The sequence below is a fragment of the Zophobas morio genome, unplaced genomic scaffold, assembly GCF_036711695.1.
Source record: "Zophobas morio isolate AGI-343-1 ecotype UQ-CSIRO unplaced genomic scaffold, CSIRO_AGI_Zmor_V1 ptg000028l, whole genome shotgun sequence".
In the NCBI taxonomy this organism is placed as follows: domain Eukaryota; kingdom Metazoa; phylum Arthropoda; class Insecta; order Coleoptera; family Tenebrionidae; genus Zophobas; species Zophobas morio.
The window spans coordinates 2,024,282-2,048,095 of NW_026972133.1; the positions used below are offsets into that span (position 1 = coordinate 2,024,282).

Genomic DNA, 23,814 nt, shown 5'->3' on the forward strand with positions numbered 1-23,814 from the left:
CCACCCCTATCATGCAACACATTTTATTATAAAAATACGGAATACAATAATCAATTAATAATAATTCTTTATAAAAATACTTATGCACATCAAATCATGAGAATTACAAATTATTGCTATTCGACAACAGCGAAAGAACTACCGGTACAAGCGAAAGCTAACTTGACTTTCCTATCAACAAAGATCTGCGTCGGCTTGAGGACGTCGTTCTTGTCCCCTGTGCCGCAGCTTCCGTGCTCGTTCCACCCCCAGACGAACAGCTTCCCCTCTTTGGTAACGGCCAAGTTGTGCTCCGAGCCCACGCTGAGCTGGCTCACGTCCCTCAGGCCGGGCACCTAACGACAAAAACCCCCGTTTATCCACGAAAATTACAAAATTTAGGTCACCTTCTCCGGCTTGTGCGTCAGCTCCCGCGCCGCCCCCAGCTGGCCGTACGTGTTGCGGCCCCAAGTGAACACCTCGCCCGACTTGCTCAGGGCCGCCGTGTGCGTCCAGCCGGCGTACACGGACGCCAAATCCACGTCGTGGAGGATCTCCATCGGCACGAAGCTGTTCGAGATGTTCGGGTCGATGCCGAGCTGGCCGAACTTGTTCTCGCCCCAGCTGTACACAGTGCCGTCCTCCTTCATCACGACGGTGTGGTGCTGGCCGCTCGCTATGCTAGCGATCTCCTCGAGCTCAGGAACTTTCGATATGCTCAGGTAGTTGTTGTCGTCGAAGTTGTCTCCGAGCCCGAGCTGGCCCTTGCTGCCGGTGCCGGCGACTAGAAGACCACCATCTTTGGTGAGCATGGCTGAGTGGCGCAGGCCGCAGCTGACCTGGAACAAGCGGGAACGGAGACGTGGGGGCTGTCGGGGTGCGATTTCGTGAGGCGTGAATGCGGGTGAGGTTAAGTTGTCGGCTATGAAACTACCGAATCGACTACCTTCAGATTGGTGTCTTTTTTTAAGAATTAGAAAGAATCTTGATGTTCCAGGTGTTTTTTTTTTAAAGAGTTTTAAATAATCTTGGAAGCCCCTGATTCTTTTTTAAGAATTTTAATGAATCTGGGGCCCCATGATGCTTGGTTATGAAAAAATCCGAAAGAATCTTTGGGGTCTTGAATGTGTTTTTTTTTTAGAAATTAAGAAAATTTCGTTTTTTGTTTTTGAAAAAGTTCGAAAAAATCCTGGGGCCCTTTTGGTATTTTTTCTTTAATATTGTCAAATAAACTTGGGAGCTCTTTGTGTTTTGTTTTTGGAAAAATTTGAAAGAATCTTGGAGGTCCTGGTGTTTTATTTTTGGAAATGTTTGAAAGAATATTGAAGGCTCTTGGTGTTTTATTCACGGAAAAATTTGAAAGAAGAAGAATCTCGGGGGCCTTGATATTGTTTTTGGAAGAATTTTAAGGAATTTTGGGGAAACCGGATGTTTTGTTTTCGAAAGAATTTGAAAGAATCTTGATGTTCCAAGTGTTTTATTTTTGAAAGACTTTCAAATAATCTTAGAAGCCCTTGAATCTTTTTTAAGAATTTTAATAAATCTGGAGGCCCATGATGTTTGGTTTTGAAAAAATCCGAAAGAATCTTCGGGGTCTCTGATGTGTGTTTTTTTTTTAAGAAATTAAGAAAATTTCGTGTTTTGTTTTTGAAAAAGTCCGAAAAAATCCTGGGGCCCTTTTGGTATTTTTTCTTTAATATTGTCAAATAAACTTGGGAGCTCTTAGTGTTTAGTTTTTGGAAAAATTTGAAAGAATCTTGGGGGTCCTGGTGTTTTCTTTCTGGAAATGTTTGAAAGAAGAAGAATCTCGGGGGCCTTGATATTGTTTTTGGAAGAATTTTAACGAATTTTGGGGGAACCGGATGTTTTGTTTTCGAAAGAATTTGAAAGAATCTTGGGGGCCCTTGATGTCTTTTTTTTTAAGAATTAGAAAAAATTTTGACGTTCCAGGTGTTTTATTTTTGAAAGAGTTTCAAATAATCTTAGAAGCCCTTGATTCTTTTTTAAGAATTTTAATAAATCTGGAGCCCCATGATGTTTGGTTTTGAAAAAATCCGAAAGAATCTTCGGGGTTTCTGATTTGTGCTTTTTTTTTTTAAAGAAATTAAGAAAATTTCGTGTTTTGTTTTTGAAAAAGTCCGAAAAAATCCTGGGGCCCTCTTGGTATTTTTTCTTTAATATTGTGAAATAAACTTGGGAGCTCTTGGTGTTTTGTTTTTGGAAAAATTTGAAAGAATCTTGGGGGTCCTGGTGTTTACTTTTTGGAAATGCTTGAAAGAATATTGAAGGCTCTTGGTGTTTTATTCATCGAAAAATTTGAAAGAAGAAGAATCTCGGGGGCCTTGACATTGTTTTTGGAAGAATTTTAAGGAATTTTGGGGGAAGCGGATGTTTTGTTTTCGAAAGAATTTGAAAGAATCTTGGGGGCCCTTGATGTCTTTTTTTTTAAGAATTAGAAAGAATGTCGATGTTCCAGGTGTTTTATTTTTGAAAGAGTTTCAAATAATCTTAGAAGCCCTTGATTCTTTTTTAAGAATTTTAATAAATCTGGAGGCCCATGATGTTTGGTTTTGAAAAAATCCGAACGAATCTTCGAAGTTTCTGATGTGTTTTTTTTTAAGAAATTAAGAAAATTTCGTGTTTTGTTTTTGAAAAAGTTCGAAAAAATCCTGGGGCCCTTTTGGTATTTTTTCTTTAATATTGTGAAATAAACTTGGGGGATCTTAGTGTTTAGTTTTTGGAAAAATTTGAAAGAATCTTGGGGTCCTGGTGTTTTCTTTTTGAAAATGTTTGAAAGAATATTGAAGGCTCTTGGTGTTTTATTCACGGAAAAATTTGAAAGAAGAAGAATCTCGGGGGCCTTGATATTGTTTTTGGGAGAATTTTAAGGAATTTTGGGGGAACCGGATGTTTTGTTTTCGAAAGAATTTGAAAGAATCTTGGGGGCCCTTGATGTCTTTTTGTTTAAGAATTAGAAAGAATGTTGATGTTCCAGGTGTTTTATTTTTGAAAGAGTTTCAAATAATCTTAGAAGCCCTTGATTCTTTTTTAGGAATTTTAATAAATCTGGAGGCCCATGATGTTTGGTTTTGAAAAAATCTGAACGAATCTTCGGGGTTTCTGATTTGTGTTTTTTTTTTTAAAGAAATTAAGAAAATTTCGTGTTTTGTTTTTGAAAAAGACCGAAAAAACCTGGGGCCCTTTTGGTATTTTTTCTTTAATATTGTGAAATAAACTTGGGGGCTCTTAGTGTTTGGTTTTTGGAAAAATTTGAAAGAATCTTGGGGGTCCTGGTGTTTTCTTTTTGGAAATGTTTGAAAGAATATTGAAGGCTCTTGGTGTTTTATTCACGGAAAAATTTGAAAGAAGAAGAATCTCGGGGGCCTTGATATTGTTTTTGGAAGAATTTTAAGGAATTTTGGGGGAACCGGATGTTTTGTTTTCGAAAGAATTTGAAAGAATCTTGGGGGCCCTTGATGTCTTTTTGTTTAAGAATTAGAAAGAATGTTGATGTTCCAGGTGTTTTATTTTTGAAAGAGTTTCAAATAATCTTAGAAGCCCTTGATTCTTTTTTAGGAATTTTAATAAATCTGGAGGCCCATGATGTTTGGTTTTGAAAAAATCTGAACGAATCTTCGGGGTTTCTGATTTGTGTTTTTTTTTTTAAAGAAATTAAGAAAATTTCGTGTTTTGTTTTTGAAAAAGACCGAAAAAACCTGGGGCCCTTTTGGTATTTTTTCTTTAATATTGTGAAATAAACTTGGGGGCTCTTAGTGTTTGGTTTTTGGAAAAATTTGAAAGAATCTTGGGGGTCCTGGTGTTTTCTTTTTGGAAATGTTTGAAAGAATATTGAAGGCTCTTGGTGTTTTATTCACGGAAAAATTTGAAAGAAGAAGAATCTCGGGGGCCTTGATATTGTTTTTGGAAGAATTTTAAGGAATTTTGGGGGAACCGGATGTTTTGTTTTCGAAAGAATTTGAAAGAATCTTAGGGGCCGCCCTTGATGTCTTTTTGTTTAAGATTTAGAAAGAATGTTGATGTTCCAGGTGTTTTATTTTTGAAAGAGTTTCAAATAATCTTAGAAGCCCTTGATTCTTTTTTAAGAATTTTAATAAATCTGGAGGCCCATGATGTTTGGTTTTGAAAAAATCCGAAAGAATCTTCGGGGTCTCTGATGTGCTTTTTTAAAAAATTAAGAGAATTTCGAGTTTTGTTTTTGAAAAAGTTCGAAAAAATCCTGGGGCCCTTTTGGATTTTTTTCTTTAATATTGTCAAATAATCTTGGGGGCCTTGGTATTTTATTTTTGGCAGAACTTTAAGGAATTTTGGAGGAACGGGATATTTTGTTTTCAGAAGAATTTGAAAGGATCTTGAGGGCCCTTGATGTTTTTTTTTAGAACTAGAAACAATTTTGATTTTCCAGGTGTTTTGATTTTCAAAGAGTTCGAAATAATCTTGGAGGCCTCTGATTACTTTTTAAAAATTTTAATGAATCTGGAGGCCCATGATGTTTGATTTTGAAAAAATCCGAAAGAATCTTCGGGGTCTCTGATGTGCTTTTTTAAAAAATTAAGAGAATCTCGTGTTTTGTTTTTGAAAAAGTTCGAAAAAATCCTGGGGCCCTTATGGTATTTTTTCTATAGTATTGTGAAATAAACTTGGGGGCCCTTGCTGTTTTTTTTGGAAATATTCGAAAGAATCTTGGAGGCCTTGGTATTTTATTTTTGGCAGAATTTTAAGGAATTTTAGAGGAATGGGATATCTTGTTTTTGGAAGAATTTGAAAGGATCTTGAGGGCCCTTGATGTTTTTTTTTTAAGAACTAGAAACGATTTTGATTTTCCAGGTTATTGATTTTCAAAGAGTTTCAAATAATCTTGGGTGCCTCTGATTACTTTTTAAGAATTTTAATGAATCTGGGGGCCCATGATGTTTGATTTTGAAAAAATCCGAAAGAATCTTCGGGGTCTCTGATGTGCTTTTTTAAAAAATTAAGAATCTCGAGTTTTGTTTTTGAAAAAGTTCGAACAAATTCTGGGGCCCTTACGGTATTTTTTCTTTAATATTGTGAAATAAACTTGGGGGCCCTTGGTGTTTTGTTTTTGGAAATATTTGAAAGAATCTTGGGGGCTTTGGTATTTTATTTTTGGCACAACTTTAAGGAATTTTGGAGGAACGGGATATTTTGTTTTCGGAAGAATTTGAAAGGATCTTGAAGGCCCTTGATGTTTTTTCTTTTTTAAGAACTAGAAACAATTTTGATTTTCCAGATTATTTATTTTCAAAGAGTTTCAAATAATCTTGGGGGCCTGATTACTTTTTAAGAATTTTAATGAATCTGGGGGCCCATGATGTTTGCTTTTGAAAAAATCCGAAAGAATCTTTGGGGTCTGTGATGTGCTTTTTTAAAAAATTAAGAGAATCTCGAGTTTTGTTTTTGAAAAAGTTCGAAAAAACCCTGGGGCCCTTGTGGTATTTTTTCTTTAATATTGTGAAATAAACTTGGGGACCCTTGGTGTTTTGTTTTTGGAAATATTTGAAAAAATCTTGGGGGCCTTGGTATTTTATTTTTGGCAGAATTTTAAGGAATTTTGGAGGAATGCGATATCTTGTTTTCGGAAGAATTTGAAAGGATCTTGAGGGCCCTTGATGTTTTTTTTTTAAGAACTAGAAACAATTTTGATTTTCCAGGTTATTGATTTTCAAAGAGTTTCAAATAATCTTGGGGGCCTCTGATTACTTTTTAAGAATTTTAATGAATCTGGGGGCCCATGATGTTTGATTTTGAAAAAATCCGAAAGAATCTTCGGGGTCTCTGATGTGCTTTTTTTAAAAATTAAGAGAATCTCGAGTTTTGTTTTTGAAAAAGTTCGAAAAAATCCTGGGGCCCTTATGGTATTTTTTCTTTAATATTGTGAAATAAACTTGGGGGCCCTTGGTGTTTTGTTTTTGGAAATATTTGAAAGAATCTTGGGGGCCTTGGTATTTTATTTTTGGCAGAATTTTAAGGAATTTTGGAGGAATTGGATTTCTTGTTTTCGAAAGAATTTGAAAGGATCTTGAGGGCCCTTGATGTTTTTTTTTTAAGAACTAGAAACAATTTTGATTTTCCAGGTGTTTTGATTTTCAAAGAGTTTCAAATAATCTTGGGGACCTCTGATTACTTTTTAAGAATTTTAATGAATCTGGGGGCCCATGATGTTTGATTTTAAAAAATCCGAAAGAATCTTCGGACACTCTGATGTGCTTTTTTAAAAAATTAAGAGAATCTCGAACTTTGTTTTTCAAAAAGTTCGAAAAAATCCTGGGGCCCTTATGGTATTTTTTCTATAATATGGTGAAAAAAACTTAGGGGCCCTTGGTGTTTTGTTTTTGGAAATATTTGAAAGAATCTTGGGGGCTTTGGTATTTTATTTTTGGCACAACTTTAAGGAATTTTGGAGGAACGGGATATTTTGTTTTCAGAAGAATTTAAAAGGATCTTGAGGGCCCTTGATGTTTTTTTTTAAGAACTAGAAACAATTTTGATTTTCCAGGTTATTGATTTTCAAAGAGTTTCACATAATCTTGGGGGCCTCTGATTACTTTTTAAGAATTTTAATGAAACTGGGGGTTCATGATGTTTGATTTTGAAAACATCCGAAACAATCTTCGGGATCTCTGATGTGCTTTTTTAAAAAATTAAGAGAATGTCGAGTTTTGTTTTTGAAAAAGTTCGAAAAAATCCTGGGGCCCTTATGGTATTTTTTCTTTAATATTGTGAAATAAATTTGGGGGCCCTTGGTGTTTTTTTTTTTGGGAAATATTTGAAAAAATCTTGGGGGTCTTGGTATTTTATTTTTGGCAGAATTTTAAGGAATTTTGGAGGAATAGGATATCTTGTTTTCGAAAGAATTTGAAAGAATCTTGAGGGCCCTTGATGTTTTTTTTTTTTAAGAACTAGAAACAATTTTGATTTTCCAGGTTATTGATTTTCAAAGAGTTTGGAATAATCTTGGGGGCCTCTGATTACTTTTTAAGAATTTTAATGAATCTGGAGACCCATGTTTGATTTTGAAAAAATCCGAAATAATCTTCGGGGTCTCTGATGTGCTTTTTTAAAAAATTAAGAGAATTTCGAGTTTTGTTTTTGAAAAAGTTCGAAAAAATCCTGGGGTCCTTGTGGTATTTTGTTTTTGGATATGTTTGAAAGAAAAATCCTGGGGGCCTCGGTATTGTGTTTTTGTCAGAATTTTAGGGAATTTTGGAGGAAACGGATGTTTTGTTTTCGGAAGAATTTGAAAGGATCTTGGGGGTCCTTGATATCTTTTATTTTAACTAGAAAAAATCTTGGAGTGGTGTTTTTAAAAAAGTTCGAAAAAGTCCTGGGGCCCTTTTGGATATTTTTCTTTAATATTGTCAAATAATCTTGGGGGACTCTGGTGTTTTTTTTTTGAAGTTGGTACAATTTAGGGGGCCCTTGGTGACTTTTAACCTAATAAACCCAAAAGTAACCGATTCGGTAGTTATTCAGAATAATAAACTTCTAACACAGAGAAGGTCAACCGCTGAAAATAGACATTTTTGTTTTTTGAATATTGTTTCATTTTTTAAAATTTTACTGATGTTGATTTTTTTCATTTATTAACAATTTGCGAAGTACAATGGAAAAATAATTATAGTTCACATAAAAAATGGAAAAAAAAAGTTTTGTTTTTATTTTAGAAAAAAGCATGTATTTACTGAGCACTAAGAAAAATAGTCATTTTTAAATCTCTCAAAAAACAATTATTTTTTCTTTAACGTGCTAAAACATTGGAAATAAAAATCACTAATAAAATTATGCTTCTATTCCTCTGAATAAAAAAATGACGTAAAACATCGGCCATTTTACTATCCCTGCCTAAGCATCACGCTTGCGTAACCTTGACCTTGTCAAAACCCCAACATGCTACCAAATTCGCTTCAGCAAAAACAACCCAAAATGATAGCAAAACCCATGCTTTATTAACCTCTTATCACCACTCAGTTACAAACAATTTAGGCAGCTCCTGATCTCACACCAATCTTTTTTTGATTAGATAAGAAGTGGCACGACGCTTTACCCCCACAAATCCTCATCCAAATACCCCCAACACGTACCTGTCTGAACCCCGTGGCCAACTTCTGCGACACCTGCAGCCTCGACGGGATCCCCGTACACGTGATGCTCTTCGAGAGCCCCAGCTGTGTGTACGAGTTGTTCCCCCAGACGAACTGCTTGCCGCAGTCAGAGACCGCGGCACTGAAGTCCCACCCGCAGGAGATCTGCACTATCCTGAACCCCTTCAGAATCTCGATCTGCGTGAACTTGAGCGTGTCGTCGCTGGTGCCCAGCTGGCCCTTGGAGTTCCAGCCGCAGCAGTAGACGAACCCGTTCTTATCCAGGACGAGCGTGTGACCGCCGCCGGCGGCCACTTGCACGATGTTGTCCGCCTGGAGCTCGGATTCGCCCAGGTTCACCTCCTTGGGGGCGAGCTCCTCGTCGGACTTGTGGCCCAGGCCCAGCTGGCCGTAGCTGTTGGCGCCCTGCAAATGCGGGTGAGAGGAGGCGGACGGGGGAGTGAGTCTTACCCAGCTGTACAGGATCATGGTTAAGTCCGATGGCCGTTTTGGGTCTTTTCAGGGTCCAACACGCGTCCTGTCCGTATTGAGGTTATGTCGATCTTAATAATAAAAAATACACTACAACTGCGTCGACGGGATTGGTTACACGTATGCGGGCATACGGTTTGTTGATATCGCAGTTACTACGCGACAGAGGGAGATGCCGATAGCGGCGTTTCTACGGAGATGCGGTGGCGTTTTTCGCTTTTTTTGTTGGTAATGGTGGCGAGCGGTACAAAATGGGCCGCATGGAGCACTTTTTTCAACGCACGAGGGGGACGCGGGAGAACGGGGAGTTCACATTCGATTGAGAAAAAAATGTGCGATTTATAATCGGTCATTGGCCAGCGCGATACACGTATTTTGACAGCAGCGGCGTTGCCGGGTCGCACCCACATACACCTGTCAAGAGCGGCGAGTGGGGGCGCCACGGGCGCGCACCAAAATGGCCGCCGGAAGATAACCTGTTCACTCAACATATGCTGTGACTCGACAAATTTTTTATTTGCTATACATTCCTTCAGGCCTCGCTCACATGAAAAACGCAAGATTATTGTGTTCCAATATTTATTGATTCATGTATGGCCGGCTAAGACCTGACATCTGCTGCTGATTTTTTTTTTAGAAAAAAAAAAGTCCAAAACACAAATCTACGTTAAAATATCTCCGAGAACATAAACAGTTCAAAAAAACTTTTAGAAAATACTTTCGTGGATTATTCCGAGTCATTTCTGTGTATACTTGGTTGCATATACATATTTAAAATCTTACAGGATTGGAACTGGTAGCAGGGCACTGGCTTTGATATTTTCAAGCTTGTCTCTGTTTTAACGTAAAAATTGTATTATGGATATGGATGCATATGGTATTTACTTGGTCTATAATGTTCCTTGTCCGTAGTAGCTGCGAATGTCAACAAAAACACATTTTTCGTAAAAATGCCAACGAAAATATTACGTGAAAACACATCAGACCAAATCTAGGAAAAATATACACTGAGTTTCTTTATTAAGGTCACCCGTAATCGATATCTGATCGGTCATTGACCACTACGATACACGTATTTGACAGTTGCGGGGTTGCCGGATGTCTCCCGCGCATCATTTGTTCATTGGGTGACGGCAAGAGGTCGCAACGAGCCTTGAAAAAATGGCCACCTGAAATTAACCTCTTCAATTTTAGACATACATTTTGACCTGATTGCAGGAAAGTGAACACAACTGAAGACTGTAATCTAATCATTTACAATTAAATTTTAAAGCAATGAAAGTAATGAAAGCCTGCATTTATTACAATATTAAAAAAAAAAACTCATACTAAACTTGATCTATATGCGATTTTGATACCAATTCTGCACCGCATTGTGTCTCTTAATCTTCCTCTGCAACTGCAAAATTCCGTACATCAGGGCCTCAGCAGTTGGAGGACATCCCGGAACGTAAATATCAACAGGAAGAATACGATCTACTCCTCTGCAACCAGACACAATATCCCAGAACACATTTATTACACTGCAGCAGAGGCGGCTTGTTCTATGAGGCAGGTGAGGCAATGCCTCAGCAATGAATTTTTTGTTTCCAGTTTAAATTTTTTAATTTTTAGATTTTGTTTTTTTGAATTTTTCGGTTTTTCAATATTTCGTTGCTTCACCTTTTAGATTGGCTCTTTCTATTATTATTTTTAGATTTTTCGATATTTAATTTTTTCGTTTTTCAGCTGTTAGATTTTTAGTTTTTTGGTTTTTTATTTTGGAAGTTTCTATTTTTCGAAGAAACACATCGAAAATACAGGAGCAACATGAAAAAAAATCCTCCGTTACAATTTTTCAAAATTTCAATTTAGATAAACTTGCTCTTTTTGTCAAAAATTTAAAAATGCAAAAATGAGATCTTGATTGTTTAAAAGCTAAATTTTGAAAAGACTAAAAATTGAAAACTAAAAAATTGCAAATCAAAAAATCGAAGGCATAAAAATTTGAATCATCGTTCATTCCAAATAAAGGAAAATTAAAATATCTGCAAATTGAAAAATCAAAAAATCGAACGAACCTAAAATTGAAAAACCGGAAATTTAAAAAATCGAAACATCCAAGAAACGAAAAATCGCCGATCGAAAAACTGAAGGAACAAAAATTTACAAGATCGAAAATCTAAAATTTCGAAAAATTGAAAACTAGAAAACTTGAAAGCGAAAAATTGTAAAATCAAGAAAAGTTAAAATGTAAGTAACTATAAAACTGAAAAATTGAGAAATTCATGAGTTAATAAATAGAAACTCTGAAAAACTTAAAACAAATTCGAAAAATTGGTCGAAAGCTGCTTCGGCAGAACTTCCCTCGCAGCTAAAGTACAGTGAAACATCCAGAATTTTTGAGTTGAGTTTTTACTTTACAGAATTTTGTGATGACGTCATCAATATTTTTGCAAGGACACCCTGAATTGGTGCACTGTAATACTAAAAATAACAGTGTTGTATTCCCAAAATTTTCTGGGAAAATGGAGTGAACCGTTCCTGATTTAATCAATCAAATAAATTGACATATTGATTAATTTTTTTGGGCCACCTGTATAAGCAAATTTAAAAATATGGATGCAATGATAAATCAAAAGTAAAAACTTATGTTACAATAAAAATTTGCAATTTAACACCTTTAAATTTCACAAGTTTTTACAAGATTAATAGGGGCAAAATCCGTTTTATCTTAACAAGTTCTAGGACCGCCCACCCGCCCTTGTTTTATCAGAGGAAGTCATTTGCCGGAATAAGTCTTATCTTACCAAGTACTAGCCCCGCCCACCCACCCTTTCTTTTCTTAGGAATATGTCATTTGCCAAAATCAGTCTTATCTCACCAAGTACTAGCCCCACCTACCCGCCCTTTATTTCTTCAGAGGGTAGTACTTCCTAGTACTTATTTTGGCAAATGACATATATTGTGAGAAGACGGGGGCGGGTGGGCGGGTCTAGTACTTGCTCAGATAAGACTGATTTTGGCAAATGCCATATCCTCTGAGAAATAGAGGGTGGGTGGGCGGGGCTAGTACTTGCTAAGATAAGACTGATTTTGGCAAATGCCATGCCCTCTGAGAAAATGGAGAAGGGGTAAAGAAAGTTATATTGGAATTATTCTATTCAGTTTTAATTTTTTTCTAAAAATTCTGGATGTCTAGGGTGAAAATTCGACACGGATTCACACACCACAAGTACAAGAGTATCTTATTTTATACAATTAAAAAGCTTTTAATTATAAATTTTGGAGATGACGTTATCAAATTGTTGTTGGGGATAATTAGCGAAATTTTGGTTAGTTTGTAACCATCTACCTGATATTTCTAACATATGTGCAAAATTTGACAACAATCGGTCCAGCAGTTTCGGAGATTACATGTCTAATAAAAATGGATATAGACAGATAGACAGACAGACAGACGGAAACGGGAGACCACTTTTTTCGTATTCTAGAGGTCGTGACACATCGAGAAAATAGAAAATCGGACAATTAAAGAATTTTTAAAAACTCAAAAATGGGTGTTATTAAAAAAATGCTCAGTCAAGACGATGTAGATAAACGCGATGAAAGCAATTAAAAACTAGTTAGTTAAGAAAAATCTAGATATAAAAATTGAAAAATCCAAAAACTGTAAAATCGTGAAGATTTCAGTTTTAATAAATTTGTTCTTTTTGAATTAAATTAAAAATTAGAATCTGAGAAAATAAAGCATTAAACAGTTGAGAACTTGAAAAATTTGAAAGCTAAACTAAAAATTGAGAAGTGCAAAATTGAAATATCGAAAAATTGCAAATCAAAAATCTGGGAGACCAGAAAATTTCAAAATCAAAAAATAAAAAATGCCAAAACTTGTAAAATTGAAAAATTAAAGACTGCAAACTAGAACACCTAAAATCGGAAAACTGTAAAGTCGAAAAATTAAAGGAACAAAAATTCACAAATGGAAAATTTGAAAATCGAAATATGTATTAAAAATCGAGAAACTGGAAAATCCAAAAACTGAAAAAATTAAATGTTAATAAACCAAAATTTTGAAAAACAAACTTGAAAACTCAAAAACTTAAATCGAAACACTGTACAATTAAAAAATTGCTAAATAAAAATCTAAAAACTGAGAAATCGTAAAATCAAAAAACTGTATAATTTTTAAAAATTCGAAGATGGGTGCTATTAAAAAATCCTCAGTCACCACGATGTTAATAACCGTGGCAAAAGACAAAAGTTGAAAATACGAAAATCTGCAAATCGAAAAATTGAAAAACGACAATTTCAAAAATCAAAAATTAAAAAAAATTAATGTATGTAATTTTTTCGATATCTTGTGCTTTGCCTCATCAACTTCTCAACTCATGAGCCGCCCCTGCACTGCATAGAATCCTTAAAGAATTTTGACTACAATCATCAATTTTAAATCTACACAAAGAACCAACAGATGCTAACATAATTTACAGCTGCAAATAACTGAAGCTATATCTGTTTACATCAATTCTCCGTCGAGAGCGCTCTGGAAGCGCGTTCTAGTACCAGAAACCTCGAAAACTAGTCAAAATTCCCAAAGTCACCCTTGCATACCTCACCACCGAGTACGAATAATGGTAATATCCTCCTCCATTCGCGCAACTGCCCATCGAAATCACCCATTTGGGCTCGCTCATCTGGCTGTAGACCTTCCTCACCGCCGACGCCATCTTGTTGGTCACGGTTCCCGCCACGATCATCAGCTCGGTCTGACGTGGGGAAGCCCTGAAGACGACGCCGTACCGGTCCATGTCGTAGCGAGGGGCCGCGATGTGCATCATCTCCACGGCACAACAAGCCAGCCCGAAGGTCATGGGCCACGGGGAGTTCTTGCGGCCCCAGTTCAACACGTCATCCAGACGGGCCATCACCCACTCAACCCTATTCTTGGGCCGAAACGGGGAGTAGCGGCGTGGCTCCTGACTGGAGGATTTCTTAGAATCCGTCTTCTCTGCGGAGTCGTCACCCTGAGATTCGTTGCGAAAGAAAATAAGGGGGCAAGTTTTGGGGAAAAGGGGGAGAATGCGGAAGCGGGATAGGAGAGACATTTTGGACAATGTCAGATTTTTTCGTTTTATTTCAAACAGAAAGCGATTTTCCGCGTCACCGATAAAACAATCTCCTACATTACCTACCTGTCACTCACAAACATAACCTCAAAAATTCAAAAACCCGGGGTGCGATTTTCTTTCTCAACCGAAAAATTTTCGGTTACATTTACATATCGGTTGTCATTCAAACTGGTATTTTATTTCTCTTCCCAACCGAAGCGATAAATTTAGGCGCTGTTGCCACATGTATTTCTGAACAGTTACTAATTTCACTCGTTTTTGCTAACTTTTCCACTGAAACATTAACGCCAAACTTCGCAACGTACTTGGAACATGGACATTATTTTTCCCTATAATGAAAAAAGAAAAACAGGAGGTAGATTAAATTTAATTCATTCTGTCTACAAATTCGCCCAAGACACCAAACACACGCTCCATTACATCCACCAATTGCTCGGTAGCCGTAGCTTGCCTTTCGAGGGCTGCAGCTTGCCTCTCGAGAAGGTCATTGGCCCTTTGTTTTTCTCGAAGGAGCTTCGAAAAATTATTTTCGTGTCCTTGAGAATAACGAAGGGCCCGCCGTTTTATCCCGCGAGGTGGGGTCGCACCGTTCGTGGTAGCCTGGCTGGTGGACGGTTGTGGTAAGGGTGGAGGACCCAGTGGTGGAATTTCTACAAGATACTACAAATCAGGGTATTAATTTTGGCACAAGTGTATGGCAAAATTAGTACATCCTCACTCTCACTGCCAGGAAAGTCTTCAGGAGCCGGGTCGGGACTTGCAACTGGTTGTGAAATCTAAAAATTATTTTAGGGTCATAGGTATGTTGTGGTACGCGTGCATGAATAATGAAAAAATACTTACCTGGATGACGGGGAGTTCTTTCCTTCTCCCATCCCTACTGAAGCCTCCGCCGATAATTTGCAGCATCCGTCTTTCGATTTCGGACAGTTCCTGTAAACTATCGCCTTCGGCACCCCCTGTTTGTTGTAGATTTCTTGACAGTTTAGTGGCCTTTGTTTTGACGGCCGATTTCCAGTCACTCAAACACTTCAAATTATTTTATTTTTAAAGATGTGTCAACAAAAGAGGAGAGAAATATGTATTTTTTATGTAGAAATACAAACCCTTTGCCACTGTTTCGTGCCCTTGTTTGCACCACCACTGGCATTCAGGGTGCGCATAAGGTGCCTCCACATATTTCGCACTTTCATGCTGTCAGTTTCTTGGCTCCTCGCAAATTTCAGGTGCTCCTCCATGAAATTTACGAGAAGCCTTTTCTGCTCCCCGCTTGGCCTACTCAGCCTTCTTTTGTCCATCTAAACATTATAGGAATTGGAATTTTTGGGAAAATAAATTTATGTAATTTTTACAGATGAGTTTTTCTTTAAATAAAGACATATTTTTTAATATATTGTTACTATTACCTTAATGATCGTTTCAAACACAATTTCTTTTCAAAATGGAGGAGACGCGAGAATTGTACGTGACCGTTAGTTTGAAACTTGCCGAGTAAATTTGAGGTTAAATTCCATTTATCCGTTGGCCGAACCCAACAGACAAATTTTCGGTCACCCGAAGTGATAAATGTGACAAACAAAATCGCATTTTTGATTGCTAACGATAAATAAGACGTAACAACCGATAATTTATCGTTTCGGTTATGGATGCATATGGTATTTACTTTGTCTATATCGTTCCTTGTCTGTGGTTGTTAGGAATGTCAACATAAACACATTTTTCGTAAAAATGCCAACGTAAATATTACACATCAGCGGATATTCAGGAAAAAAAATACACTGCGTTTCTTTATTGAGGTCACCAATCGATTTCTGATCGGTCATTGACCACTACGATACACGTATTTGACAGTTGCAAGGTTGCCGGATGTCTCCCGCGCATCATTTGTTCATTGGGGGACGGCAAGAGGTCGCAACGAGCCTAAAAAAAATGGCCACCTGAAACTAACCTTTTCAATTTTAGACATCCATTTTAACCTGATCGGAGAAAAGTGAACACAATTGAAGAATGTAATCTAATCATTTACAATTAAAAGTTAAAGCAATGAAAGTAACGAAAGCCTGCATTTATTACAATATTAAAAAAAAAAAATAATAATATCAAAATTCATTTATATGCGATTGTGATACCAATTCTGCACAGCATTGTGTCTCTTAATCTTCCTCTGCAACTGCAAAATTCCATACATCAGGGCCTCAGCAGTTGGAGGACATCCCGGAACGTAAATATCAACCGGAAGAATCCGATCTACTCCTCTACAACCAGACACAATATCCTAGAACACATTTACACTGCAGCAGGGGCGGCTTGTTCTATGAGGCGGGTGAGACAATGCCTCAGCAATGAATTTTTTGTTTCCAGTTTAAATTTTTTAATTTTTAGATTTTGCATTTTTGAATTTTTCGGTTTTTCAATATTTCGTTGCTCACCTTTTAGATTGGTTCTTTCTATTATTATTATTTTTAGATTTCTCAATTTTTCGATATTTCATTTTTTCGTTTTTCAGTTGTTAGTTTTCCAGTTTTTTGGTTTTTTATTTTGGATGTATCCATTTTTCGAAGAAACACAGCGAAAATACAAGAGCAATATGAAAAAATCCTGCGTTACAATTTTTCAAAATTTCAGTTTAAATAAACTTGTTTTTTTTTGTCAAAAATTTAAAAATGCAAAAATGAGAACTTGATTGTTTAAAAGCTAAAATTTGAAAAGACTAAAAATTGAAAACTAAAAAATTGCAAATCAAAAAATCGAAGACATAAAAATTTGAATCATCGTTTAATCCAAATAAACGAAAATTAAAATATCTGCAAATTGAAAAATCAAAAAATCGAAGGAACCAAAAATTGAAAAACAAGAAACTTAAAAAATCGAAACATTCAAGAAACGAAAAATTGCAGATCGAAAAAATGAAGGAACGAAAATTTGCAAGATCGAAAATTTAAAATTTCGAAAAATTGAAAACTAAAAAAGTTGAAAGCGAAAAATTGTAAAATCAAAAACGGTAAAATTGAATAATTCTAAGTCGAAAAAGTTGAAAATCTAAGTAACTATAAAATCGAAACATTGAGAAATCCATGAGTTAATAAATATAAATTCTGAAATACTTAAAACAAATTCGAAAGCTGTTTCGGCAGAACTTCCCCCGCATCTAAAGTACAGTGAAACATATCCAGCATTTTTGAGTTGAGTTTTTACTTTACAGAATTTTGTGATGACGTCATCAACATTTTTGCAAGGACACCTTGGATTGGTGCACTGTAATACTAAAAATAACAGTTTTGTATTCCCAAAATTTTCCGGGAAAATGGAGTGAACCGTTCCTGATTTAATCAATCAAATAAATTGACACATTGATTAAATTTTTTTGGGGCACCTGTCTAAGCTAATCTAAAAATATGAATGCAATGATAAATCATAAACAAAATCTTACGTTACTAAGGAAATGTGCAATTTAACACCTTTAAATTTCACAAGTTTTTACAAGATTAATAGGGGCAAAATCCGTTTTGTCTTAACAAGTTCTAGGACCGCCCACCCGCCCTTGTTTTATCAGAGGAAGTCATTTGCCGGAATAAGTCTTATCTTACCAAGTACTAGCCCCGCCCACCCACCCTTTCTTTTCTTAGGGATATGTCATTTGCCAAAATCAGTCTTATCTTACCAAGTACTAGCCCCGCCCACCCACCCTCTCTTTTCTTAGGGATATGTCATTTGCCAAAATCAGTCTTATCTTACCAAGTGCTAGCCCCACCCACACGCCCCCTATTTTCTCAGAGGATATGTCATTTGCCAGAACAAGACTTATGTTAGCAAGTACTAGCCCCACCTACCCGCCCTTTATTTCTTCAGAGGGTAGTACTCCCTAGTACTTATTTTGGCAAATGACATATATTGTGAGAAGACAGGGGCGGGTGGGCGGGTCTAGTACTTGTTCAGATAAGACTGATTTTGGCAAATGCCATATCCTCTGAGAAATAGAGGGTGGGTGGGCGGGGCTAGTACTTGCTAAGATAAGACTGATTTTGGCAAATGCCATGCCCTCTGAGAAAATGGAGAAGGGGTAAAGAAAGTTATATTGGAATTATTCTATTCAGTTTTAATTTTTTTCTAAAAATTCTGGATGTCTAGGGTGAAAATTCGACACGGATTCACACACCACAAGTACAAGAGTATCTTATTTTATTAAAATAATAAAAATTTTAATTACAAATTTTGGAGATGACGTCATCAAATTGTTGCTGGGGAAAATTAGATAAATTTTGGTTAGTATTTAACCATCTACGTGATATTTCTAACATATGTGCAAAATTTGACAACAATCGGTCCAGCAGTTTCGGAGATTACGTGTCCAATAAAAATGGATACAGACAGACAGATAGACAGACAAACGGAAACGGGAGACCACTTTCTTCGTATTCTAGAGGTCATGACACGTCGAGAAAATAGAAAATCGGACAACTAAAGGATTTTCAAAAACGCAAAAATGGGTGTTTTTAAAAAAAATGCTCAGTCAAGGCGATGTAAATAAACGCGATGAAAGCAATTAAAAACTAGTTAGTTAAGAAAAATCTAGATATAAAATTGAAAAATCCAAAAACTATAAAATCGTGAAGATTTCAGTTTTAATAAATTTGTTCTTTTTGAATTGAATTAAAAATTAGAATCTGAGAAAATAAAGCATTAAACAGTTGAGAACTTGAAAAATTTGAAAGCTAAACTAAAAATTGAGAAGTGCAAAATTGAAATATCGAAAAATTGCAAATCAAAAATCTGGGAGACCAGAAAATTTCAAAATCAAAAAATAAAAAATGCCAAAACTTGTAAAATTGAAAAATTAAAGACTGCAAACTAGAACACCTAAAATCGGAAAACTGTAAAGTCGAAAAATTAAAGAAACAAAAATTCACAAATGGAAAATTTGAAAATCGAAATATGTATTAAAAATCGAGAACTGGAAAACCCAAAAACTGAAAAAATTAAATGTTAATAAACCAAAATTTTGAAAAACAAACTTGAAAACTCAAAAACTTAAATAGAAACACTGTACAATTAAAAAATGGCTAAATAAAAATCTAAAAACTGAGAAATCGTAAAATCAAAAAACTGTACAATTTTAAAAATTTCGAAAATGGGTGCTATTAAAAAATCCTCAGTCACCACGATGTTAATAAACGTGGCAAAGGCCAAAAGTTGAAAATACGAAAATCTGCAAATCGAAAAATTGAAAACGACAATTTCAAAAATCAAAAATTAAAAAAAAAAGTATGTATTTTTTTTTGATATCTTATGCTTTGCTTCATCAACTTCTCAACTCATGAGCCGCCCCTGCACTCCATAAAATCCTTAAAGAATTTTGACTAGAATCATTAATTTTAAATCTACATAAAGAGCCACCAGATCTAACATAATTCACAGTTGCAAATAACTGAAGTTATATCTCTTTACATCACTTCTCCGTCGAGAGCGCTCTGGAACTGCGTTCTAGTACCAGAAGCCTCGAAACTTAGTCAAAATTCCCAAAGTGACCCTTGCATACCTCACCACCGAGTACGAATAATGGTAATATCCTCCTCCATTCGCACAACTGCCCATCGAAATCACCCATTTGGGCTCGGTCATCTGGCTGTAGACCTTCCTCACCGCCGACGCCATCTTGTTGGTCACGGTTCCCGCCACGATCATCAGCTCGGTCTGACGTGGGGAAGCCCTGAAGACGACGCCGTACCGGTCCATGTCGTAGCGAGGGGCCGCGATGTGCATCATCTCCACGGCACAACAAGCCAGCCCGAAGGTCAAGGGCCACGGGGAGTTCTTGCGGCCCCAATTCAAAACGTCATCCAGACGGGCCATCACCCATTCAACCCTATTCTTGGGCCGAAAGGGGGAGTAGCGGCGGGGCTCCTGACTGGAGGCTTTCTTAGAATCCGTCTTCTCTGCGGAGTCGTCGCATTCTTCACCCTGAGATTCGCTGCGAAAGAAAATAAGGGGGCAAGTGTGATAACCCAAACTTCCCGCCTTAAAAATTGACCTTGAACAGTTTGAAAGGCCCGCGAAAAATTCAAAAATTCAAAGTTTGGCCTTGGCTGTGATCGTCTAACAAATGAGAACCTACGTTGTGTGTTTTTTTTTTTTTTTGGTTTGAAAAATGGCGGGAAGAAGTTCTTTCATACAAGTGCATACACTGTCGAGAGCGCAAGAAATAATTAACAGAAATTGTTTTGGAGGGGGGGAAACGGCACCACCCTCACAGGGGGAAATACGCTGCGAAGAATTACCCCTCAGCGTAAAAACCCCCTTTGGTTTTATTCCCGGACGACATATTATTACATTTCAAACACCTTAAGATATTTGAAAGAAAAACACTCGCGAATTGACAGACCTACACATATGAAAACCGAACAAACACAAGACCTACACATATGTAAATTGGATGGCAGAAACCGAATCATTATGAGAGTGTGGCGATCGAACAAACCTAGAACAAAATATAACAATTTCATTTATGAGCACAGCAAAATACCCAGAGGGGGCGTCGCAGCGTGAGCGAAGTTTGGAGCTCCCGGTCTGGGCTGGTTTCCCCCGCGACGGTGATTCTATCTACACCAAGCCTGCCAGACAGCACCCCTCCATGACGAACATGCCGTCCAAGCAGGCCGTTTCGGCCTAAAACTAGCGGTGAAGTCTGGTCAACTACTACCTCGTCGTCAAGACCGTTCCCACTGAAATCTAGCTCAAAGCCTGCACATCTTGTGCGGACAGCGCGATACATTCCGCTACCGCAACTAGGAACTGCGCCCATCGCCGACACTACGTGTTATTGTGTTATTTACCTTCAATTCTATTTAAATGTTCAAACTCTATAACCCTAATATGACATTACAACCGAACAAATGTTAAAGTTTCAACAAAGAGCAATCAACAACATTTAAATTCGCCACACACTCTTACGGAAATTCAGTCAACAAATAATTCTTAATTGAGATTAAATTTGGACATCAGATAATTTACATGATAGAAATATTCATCAACAAAATATTTACATGATCAAAACTTAGCAAAGATTTATAAAACAAAGATCTGGTGGGAAATAAACTTGTGCAAATAAAATATCATGTTAGGTCAAAACTGTAGAGCATGGAAATTTACGTTCAATTCAAATTATACCGCCAAGAAAATTACTGAAGCTAAAATTGTGAGACAAAGACAAATTGCATGAGGTGAAAGATTGTAAAGTTAACAGATTTACATGTGATTAATATTAATTCGTGTCCAGTCAAGTTATTGGTTAAAATTCAAACGTGAAATTATTTAGCTGCATTGTGGGCCATTATTACACATACATTTCCCCAAACAAAACACATAAACAAACATGGCAGACAATCTGCAGATCCAAAATGGCGTTGGACGAATTCGTCATTCCAAATAATAGGCGTCGAAAATATGCGATGCAAAAATACGATGAATCCTGTGGCGTTGTATAAACGATGTGCTAAATCCAAAGAATAGAAGGCACGTCCCCCCATGACCCACAATGTTTGTTAATTTGTTCAATAGATTCAGTTAAAACATGTGCTCGTTTAAAAGAAACAAAATGGACGCTTCAAAATGGCCGCTGCCTGAACAAAGAACGGTGAAAATAACAACTCGTTTGTCGCCATCCAAAATACAGATTTCACAAATATAGCTAAATAAAGCATGGCCCGAACTAAAAATCACTTCCTGTAAAGCCCTACTGCGATGGATTTTAAATGAAAAAAAAAAAAAAAAACGAGATTAGTGGAAAAAAGCGCACGCGTCGTTGTGACACGAGGTCAGAAGCATCGTCGGGGCTTGAAACTCGCCGCGAAAACAGGGCCCAGTCCAAAACAGGTGTTCAAAACATACCTCTCCAAAGATGCGAAGATTTCGACACGGCTTACCGCCAAAAGGAACACAAAAACCTCGTCGTAAGAACGATGAGAAATCAGGAACACCCAATGGCTCAACGGGGGCTGCCACGTTTTCCAATGGAACAGATCAACACTGGAAAAACAAAACACAACAGCAAAAGGCACAGAATAATTCACAATTAAAAATACAACCTGTTGCTCGAAGCGCTCGAAAAGAAGTGGTCTGTTTGTTCGAAGCGATCAGAGGGAAGTGACTCATTTTTCAAGACAATACCACCTTCGCTTTGCGCACGTCTGTTTCTTTGGGGTGGTTGGTTGCCAACCTCTCCTTCTTCTCACTAACCGTTTCTTGTGCGCGCGGAATTCGTTTGAAATTTAAAAATTCGAATTGGATCCTTACACAAGTTTTGGGGAAAAGGGGGAGAATGCGGAAGCGGGATAGGAGAGACATCTTGGACAATGTCAGATTTTTTCGTTTTATTTCAAACAGAAAGCGATTTTCCGCGTCACCGATAAAACAATCCCCTACATTACCTACCTGTCACTCACAAACATAACCTCAAAAATTCAAAAACCCGGGGTGCGATTTTCTTTCTCAACCGAAAAATTTTCGGTTGCATTTACATATCGGTTGTCATTCAAACTGGTATTTTACTTCTCTTCCCAACCGAAGCGATAAATTTAGGCGCTGTTACCACATGTATTTCTGAACAGTTACTAATTTCACTCGTTTTTGCTAACTTTTTCACTGAAACATTAACGCCAAACTTCGCAACGTACTTGGAACATGGACATTACTTTTCCTTATAATGAAAAAAGAAAAACAGGAGGTAGATTAAATTTAATTCATTCTGTCTACAAATTCGCCCAAGACACCAAATACACGCTCCATTACATCCACCAATTGCTCGGTAGCCGTAGCTTGCCTTTCGAGGGCTGCAGCTTGTCTCTCGAGAAGGTCATTGGCCCTTTGTTTTTCTCGAAGGAGCTTCGAAAAATTATTTTCGTGGCCTTGAGAATAACGAAGGGCCCGCCGTTTTATCCCGCGAGGTGGGGTCGCACCGTTCGTGGTAGCCTGGCTGGTGGACGGTTGTGGTAAGGGTAGAGGACCCAATGGTGGAATTTCTACAAGATACTGCAAATCAGGGTATTAATTTTGGCACAAGTGTATGGCAAAATTAGTACATCCTCACTCTCACTGTCAGGAAAGTCTTCAGGAGCCGGGTCGGGACTTGCAACTGGTTGTGAAATCTAAAAATTATTTTAGGGTCATAGGTATGTTGTGGTACGCCTGCATGAATAATGAAAAAATACTTACCTGGATGACGGGGAGTTCTTTCGTTCTCCCATCCCTACTGAAGCCTCCGCCGATAATTTGCAGCACTCGTCTTTCGATTTCGGACAGTTCCTGTAAACTATCGCCTTCGGCACCCCCTGTTTGTTGTAGATTTCTTGACAGTTTAGTGGCCTTTGTTTTGACGGCCGATTTCCAATCACTCCAACACTTCAAATTATTTTATTTTTAAAGATGTGTGAACAAAAGAGGAGAGAAATATGATTTTTTTATGTAGAAATACAAACCCTTTGCCACTGCTTCGTGCCCTTGTTTGCACCCCCACTGGCATTCAGGGTGCGCATAAGGTGCCTCCACATATTTCGCACTTTCATGCTGTCAGTTTCTTGGCTCCTCGCAAATTTCAGGTGCTCCTCCATGAAATTTACGAGGAGCCTTTTCTGCTCCCCGCTTGGCCTACTCAGCCTTCTTTTGTCCATCTAAACATTATGGGAATTGGAATTTTTGGGAAAATGAATTTATGTAATTTTTACAGATGAGTTTTTCTTTAAATAAATACATATTTTTTAATATATCGTTACTATTACCTTAATGATTGTTTCAAACACAATTTCTTTTCAAAATGGAGGAGACGCGAGAATTGTACGATTGTACGCGACCGTTAGTTTGAAACTTGCCGAGTAAATTTGAGGTTAAATTCGATTTATCCGTTGGCCGAACCCAACCGACAAATTTTCGGTCACCCGAAGTGATAAATGGGACAAACAAAATCGCATTTTTGATGGCTAACGATAAATAAGACGTAACAACCGATAATTTATCGCTTCGGTTATGGATGCATGTGGTATTTACTTCGTTTATATCGTTCCTTGTCTGTGGTAGCTAGGAATGTCAACGTAAACACATTTTTCGTAAAAATGCCAACGGAA

At 37.2% G+C, this 23,814-nt stretch overlaps 4 protein-coding genes across 6 annotated transcripts; all 4 read right to left on the bottom strand.

The window, feature by feature from the left end:
- Positions 1 to 7: 7 nt before the first annotated feature.
- LOC135137095 (secretion-regulating guanine nucleotide exchange factor) lies at positions 8 to 8,951 on the bottom strand. Its single transcript, XM_064066641.1, has 4 exons — positions 8,571 to 8,951; positions 8,100 to 8,525; positions 387 to 818; positions 8 to 335 (listed from the first exon to the last, which is right to left on the bottom strand). The coding sequence occupies exons 1-4, from the start codon at positions 8,586 to 8,588 to the stop codon at positions 117 to 119; spliced, it is 1,095 nt and encodes a 364-aa protein (XP_063922711.1). The 5' UTR covers positions 8,589 to 8,951; the 3' UTR covers positions 8 to 116.
- A 161-nt stretch (positions 8,952 to 9,112) lies between these two features.
- LOC135137097 (NADH-quinone oxidoreductase subunit B-like) lies at positions 9,113 to 13,686 on the bottom strand. 2 transcript variants are annotated; one of them, XM_064066646.1, is made up of 3 exons: positions 13,185 to 13,686; positions 9,926 to 10,075; positions 9,113 to 9,760 (listed from the first exon to the last, which is right to left on the bottom strand). In XM_064066646.1, the coding sequence occupies exons 1-2, from the start codon at positions 13,676 to 13,678 to the stop codon at positions 9,931 to 9,933; spliced, it is 639 nt and encodes a 212-aa protein (XP_063922716.1). In that variant the 5' UTR covers positions 13,679 to 13,686; the 3' UTR covers positions 9,113 to 9,760; positions 9,926 to 9,930. The 2 variants fall into 2 exon arrangements, with proteins under 2 accessions (XP_063922716.1, XP_063922715.1); XM_064066645.1 differs by having other exon boundaries at positions 9,113 to 10,075.
- A 312-nt stretch (positions 13,687 to 13,998) lies between these two features.
- On the bottom strand, positions 13,999 to 15,732 carry LOC135137073 (uncharacterized). Of its 2 annotated transcripts, none has more exons than XM_064066612.1 (5): positions 15,366 to 15,732; positions 14,809 to 15,000; positions 14,546 to 14,731; positions 14,413 to 14,478; positions 13,999 to 14,362 (listed from the first exon to the last, which is right to left on the bottom strand). In XM_064066612.1, exons 2-5 carry the CDS (start codon positions 14,998 to 15,000, stop codon positions 14,069 to 14,071), a joined length of 738 nt encoding a protein of 245 aa, XP_063922682.1. In that variant the 5' UTR covers positions 15,366 to 15,732; the 3' UTR covers positions 13,999 to 14,068. The 2 variants fall into 2 exon arrangements, with proteins under 2 accessions (XP_063922682.1, XP_063922681.1); XM_064066611.1 differs by having other exon boundaries at positions 14,000 to 14,362; positions 15,109 to 15,732.
- Positions 15,733 to 22,414: 6,682 nt separating this feature from the next.
- LOC135136919 (uncharacterized) lies at positions 22,415 to 23,557 on the bottom strand. Its single transcript, XM_064066399.1, has 5 exons — positions 23,473 to 23,557; positions 23,173 to 23,364; positions 22,910 to 23,095; positions 22,777 to 22,842; positions 22,415 to 22,726 (listed from the first exon to the last, which is right to left on the bottom strand). Exons 2-5 carry the CDS (start codon positions 23,362 to 23,364, stop codon positions 22,433 to 22,435), a joined length of 738 nt encoding a protein of 245 aa, XP_063922469.1. The 5' UTR covers positions 23,473 to 23,557; the 3' UTR covers positions 22,415 to 22,432.
- Between the last annotated feature and the right edge of the window lie 257 nt (positions 23,558 to 23,814).